General features: G+C 55.5%; 1 protein-coding gene across 1 annotated transcript; it reads left to right on the top strand.

Annotated features, from left to right (window-relative positions):
• Nucleotides 1-1,433: 1,433 nt before the first annotated feature.
• On the top strand, nt 1,434-3,338 carry LOC115094732 (protein enabled homolog). The gene is made up of 2 exons (XM_029607991.1): nt 1,434-1,830; nt 2,506-3,338. Exons 1-2 carry the CDS (start codon nt 1,434-1,436, stop codon nt 3,336-3,338), a joined length of 1,230 nt encoding a protein of 409 aa, XP_029463851.1.
• Nucleotides 3,339-5,598: the final 2,260 nt, after the last annotated feature.

The following is a 5,598-nucleotide window of genomic DNA, read 5'->3' as shown; positions in this document are numbered from 1 at the left end:
AAAATGACCATGCGCACATGTCCGCTGGAGTCTGCGGGCTCTGCGCACATGTCCGCTGGGGTCTGCGAACATGTCCGCTGGAGTCTGCGCACATGTCCGCTGGAGTCTGCGGGCTCTGCGCACATGTCCGCTGGAGTCTGCGGGCTCTGCGCACATGTCCACTGGGGTCTGCGGACATGTCCGCTGGAGTCTGCGCACATGTCCGCTGGAGTCTGCGGGCTCTGCGCACATGTCCGCTGGAGTCTGCGGGCTCTGCGCACATGTCCGCTGGGGTCTGCGCACATGTCCGCTGGAGTCTGCGGACTCCATGGATCAGTCGCATCCCTCTGCATTGCTGGCTATACCGGACCTAGTGTAACGCACCTCGGCTTTGCAGTAACTGTAATCTGCATGTGAACAGCTACATACACAGAATATACAGCCCACAGCTGCTACACAAAACGTCAGTTACAAGAGGTGGGTTAGGGTCTCCAGTCCCACCGTAGCATAACACCAATACAGCTAGCTCGCCAGCCCATAGACTCTAGCGGACATGTGCGCAGAGCCCGTAGACCGTACTAGGTACGGTCGCCTTAGGAGTTGGCCGCTAGTCTATGTGACGGTTCTTTAAGCTGGTCGTAGCCCTGCTATAGTGGGCGCACAATGCACTGACATTCAGCATGAACACCAATGAAGCCAGTGCATTGCAGATCCGAGAGGCTGGTGAGAAGCCGACTACACACGTTAGACAGCGATTGTCCCCCTAGTGAAGTAGCCACGAATAACACCAGTGAACCCCCCTCCAACGCTCCGGTAAAGCGACCTTACCTACAACATATCCCTCTGAAGTCGGCATACGCAGGAATAGAGTGGTATGTGCAGAGACGTGTGAGCTCAGCAGCCTACTGGGAAGGCCAACCCATTCGGGGCCAGCTGCTAATCAGTACTTCCCACCCTCAGATGGAGGTGCTGATTAGCAGCTGGCCCCGATTGAGTAGCCATTCTCAGTAGGCTGCTGAGCTCACACGTCTCTGCACGCTAATTAGTGTAGTCGACGTCTCACCTGCCTCTCCGACCTGCACTGCACTGGCTATGTAGCTGTCACAGAAAGGGCTACTTCCATACCGTCATTACGGGTTTGGGATTGCAACAGGACGCACATGTGGGCTACATTGGGTAATGGCTGCACGCCCAGCTGTTCCATAGGTAGGTACGCGCATATCTGAATGAAAATAGATAGGTAATACGAATATATTATTAAAATAGATTGCTGGCGCGCCCAAATAACCCAGCACGCACATGATCCGCATGGATTTTAATTATTCACGCGCGTTCTTGGTATTTGCGTTGATGGGATCAGCTGTGCGCATATGTTACGCCCCACTGGGGAGGTCCGCGCACAAATTGACGTCACTTTAAAGGGATGGGTGGGCTACTCACTGGCCATCCTCACCATGGCTCAGGCACAGGCACAACCTGTGCTTCTCAGGAAGCCCAACTTCTTGTCAGGGGAGGTGCACATGCTGGTGGAGCATGTCATGAGGCAGAGGGATATGCTCTATGGCCCACAGTCGCGTACGGTGGGTGCATGCGCCAAGGAACAAATATGGAGGCGCATCAGGCATACTGTTAATTCGGTGTTCCACCACAACCGCAGTATTGCCGAACTGATGCACAAATGGCGGGACATTCGGCGAGTGGTAAAGCGGAAGCAGGCCAGGCGACTTGCTGAAGGTGGCAGGAGCCGCATCACGTTCACAGCCTCGGAGCAGCTGGTTCTGGGAACCCTATCGGAGGCAGCTGTGGGTGGCGTTGGCCATCTCGACTCCATGCGCCGTGCAGGGCAGCAAGGTATGCAGACCAACACGTATCCTATCTCACAGTAGAGCAGCCTATGTTGTCATGTAACCTATAGGTACTGATTACTTTCCACATTGCAAAGTTGCGCTCTCCCTCGTCCCCCCACCCCACAGACACGCACCGTGGCTGTGCGCACGGGGGCTGTGCGCAGGACGTGTGCGCACCGGAGGGGGAGGGGGGCTGTGCGCAGGACGTGTGCGCAGGACGTGTGCGCACCGGAGGGGGAGGGGGGGCTGTGCGCACGACGTGTGCGCAGGACGTGTGCGCACCGGAGGGGGAGGGGGGGCTGTGCGCACGACGTGTGCGCACGACCTTCCCATCCTTCCCTATTTGCTTCCTTTTCACCTTCCTGTACCACAGCACAGGTCGTGGAGTGCAGAAACAGTGTGTCTTGATTAGGTTGAGGGTTGACATGCAGGTCATAGAAAAGGGCTCTGTGTTCTGGGTTTGGCCTGACAGGTCCCACATTCCATGCAGCCCACTGGGAACACTCCTGTGTCCTGAACTGGTTGTAGGGCAGGTGCTACATGTGTCTGGTTGGCAGCCACTAATGATACCCCAGAGGTGTCTTGACACCTGCCATATGACTACCACCTGTGTATATGGAGTGACATACATCACACCCCTATTGTCAGTGTGCTAATACCCATATGCTTTACCATTTAGGGGAGCCAGATGATGAGCAACCCGGACCTGCCCCTAGGCCCCAACACCAGTACCGGCGTCTGCAGGTGCTCCGTGACTCCTCGGAAGAGGAGGAGGGGGAAGACCGGCAGCGCGTGGAGCAGCCTGAGGAGGAGCAGCAGGGAGAGGAACCGGACGAACCGCTCGCTGAGGTGGAACCTGATGTTCAGCAGGACAGCAGTGCGTCCGACCATCCTGAGCCCCAGGCCGACCAGGTTACCGGGCCGGCAGAGACACTTGTACGGCAGGGCACCGCCATCTTGGATGCCATCTCTGGCCTGTCGGACATAATCCAGCAGGAAGGCAGTGCCCTCCGTCTCACTGTCAGGGAGGGGTATGAGCGCCTTGAGGGGGGCCTCCAAGCCATTTGCCGGGCCACTGACCGGCAGATGGAGGTGTGGATGGAGTTGGTCAGGCGCCTGCCTCCCGTACAGCCCCCGCCTCCCGTACAGCCCCCGCCACCAGTGGTTCCATGGCCATGGATGCCTCCATACCCATGGATGCCACCTGCCCATGCAGGGGCCCCTGAGGTGGTACCTCCACCTGTGGCACCAGCACCTCAGCCTCCTGCAGGCTATGTGTGGATGGCACCCCCGCCTGCACCTGCTGTTCCACCTCCTCCTCCACCACCACCACGAGCTGGAGAGCTGTTGCCCCTGGCTATTCCCTCATGTAGCCATGCCCCAGATGTGGCCCAGGCACCTATGCCCTCTGAGGGCAGTGTCAGCAGTGGCCGGAGTCCCCTGCGCCGCAGTACCCGGGTGGGCCAGTCTCGGCTTTCCGAGGCTCGTAGGAGGGGACGGGCAAAGAAGTGACCTGTCAGAGGGTTTATGTTGTTACATTTTCTTTATTCACTATCACATTTGTCACCTGTAAATAAATGCACATTTATCACCTACGGAAATGGCTTTCTATGAGACTGTTCCTTTCTCGTATTGCCCGCCTTTGGCTCAGGCGATGTATTTCGTCCAGTTCCTCCATGGTCAGCTGTATGTCCTCCTCCTCCTCCTCACTGTTTTCCGGTCCATCCTCAGGTACAGGGATGTGTCTCTCAATTGCCAGATTATGTAGGATACAGCAGGCTAGGAATATCTCACACACCTTAGCGGGGGAGTACAGGAGGCACCCACCGGATCTGTCCAGACAGCGGAAGCGTGATTTCAGGATGCCAAATGTTCTCTCGATGACAGACCTGGTCCTACGGTGTGCCCTGTTGTAGCGCATCTCAGCTGCCGTGTTGGGGCATGCCACGGGGATCATGAGCCACGATTTGAGGGGATAGCCTCTGTCACCTGTAGCATATGGGATAATCAGAAGGTTAGATAATGTGTGTGGATCACTGGCATTCAGCTCACAGGCCTTACACATTCACTAGCTATAGGGTGCCATAGTAGGCACAACCATGGACCATGGCTTCCATGGTTGTGCCTACTGTGGCACCCTATAGCTAGTGATTGTACTAAGATAGGTGGGTGCTGTTGTTTGTTGCTCTACTACCTAGGAGCCAGCCACCAGTGATGTGACGCAGCTGGAATTCTTCATAGATCCTTGATTGGGTGAGAATGTAGGCGTCGTGGGTGGATCCAGGAAAGCGAGGCACTACGTTCGTGATGAGGCCCTTGGCATTGCACACCACCTGCATGTTTAGTGAGTGGAATCCCTTGCGATTGCGGTAGATGGCCTCATCTGCTGCTGGTGCCCTTAGGGGCACGTGGGTGCAATCAATAGCTCCCAAGACTGAGGGGAAGCGTGCTATTTGGTAGAAGCCTCTCATGGTTCCATGCTGTTCCTCTCTACTGGTGGGGAAGGAGATCAAGTGGTGTGTGTGTCGCAGCAGGGCAGCCAGGGCCTGATCCAGACATCCTGAGGTGGCACCCTGACTGATTCCAGACGTCAGGCCAAGCGGGGTTTGGAAGGTGCCGGTAGCCAGAAATGCAAGGAAGGTAGTCACCTTGATGTGTACAGGCAAGGCATGGCCCCTCTGCGTGCGTGGTTGCAGGTCACCCTCTAACATTCTGCAGAGGGACAGTATGGTCTCCTTATCAAATCTGTAACGGGTCATTACTTCCTCCTCAGACAGGTCCAGAAATTGGGTGCGGGTCCTGTAGACCCGGTGTAATGGGTAGCGTCTCCGTCTCAGCTGCCTTCTCCTCCTCCTCCTCTCTCTTTCCCTTCTGAGCCTTAGGGATTCCAGCACGTATATTGCTGCTGCGTTGAACATGTGTAGACTGGGGAATTAGCACTGAATGGCTGTCTAGACGCTCGTGCGGCTCTCTCTCCTATACGCACATTAACGTTGTGTATGGACAACTGTGCGACTGTCCCAGTTTAGAGCGGGTACTCCCCCAGGCCCTCTCCTGTCCACCTTCTGCCCTTCTACAGGATGTCTGGAACTGTAGTGATGTCAGACAGCAGCCGCAGGGCCTTCACTCCTTCCTTGCAAAAAAAAAGCAGAAGTAAATGTACGCGAGCGAAATCGTATGCGCGCGCCGGTGACGTTATGCGTGTCCCTTATAAAATACGTTTTATACGCATAGGTCCGGTCTCCGCCCAGACACGCCCCCGACACGCCCCCGACACGCCCCTTTTGTATTTGCGTAATGTTGCTCGCCCGGGTCCACCTACACGCATAAATACCGCTATGCAAAATTTAGGTTGTGCGCGCCACTCCGGTTTATGCGCTTAAGTGCCTGTTTTCCCACGCGTACGGCTTTGAAAATCTACCCCATTATGTTCGTCTTTTCTCTGCAGTTTGTGGGTGGGAATTCTGGATCAGGGTAAAATGCTGGATGGGCTGGGTGAACTGTTGTTTATTTACGTTCTGCTATTTTGGCACTTTAAAGCGGACTATGTTCAGGTATTGTAGGTATTTCCTTGTCCCAGAGGGTTTATAATTTAAAAGGTAGATTTTTAAACCCATTCGCAGGCGTCCATGTGCGCACGGTTCCCAGCCGATTTTATAAAACATGCGCATGTCAACGCAAACATTACAAAATCTGCTACCCCGGCACACACATATGCGAGCGAGTGCTGTCTCGAATGTGTAAGTGGGGGGGTGGGGGGGAGGTGGCAATT

Source organism: Rhinatrema bivittatum, chromosome 6 (genome assembly GCF_901001135.1).
Source record: "Rhinatrema bivittatum chromosome 6, aRhiBiv1.1, whole genome shotgun sequence".
Classification (NCBI taxonomy): Eukaryota; Metazoa; Chordata; class Amphibia; order Gymnophiona; family Rhinatrematidae; genus Rhinatrema; species Rhinatrema bivittatum.
This window is presented reverse-complemented; position numbering and strand designations above follow the sequence as displayed.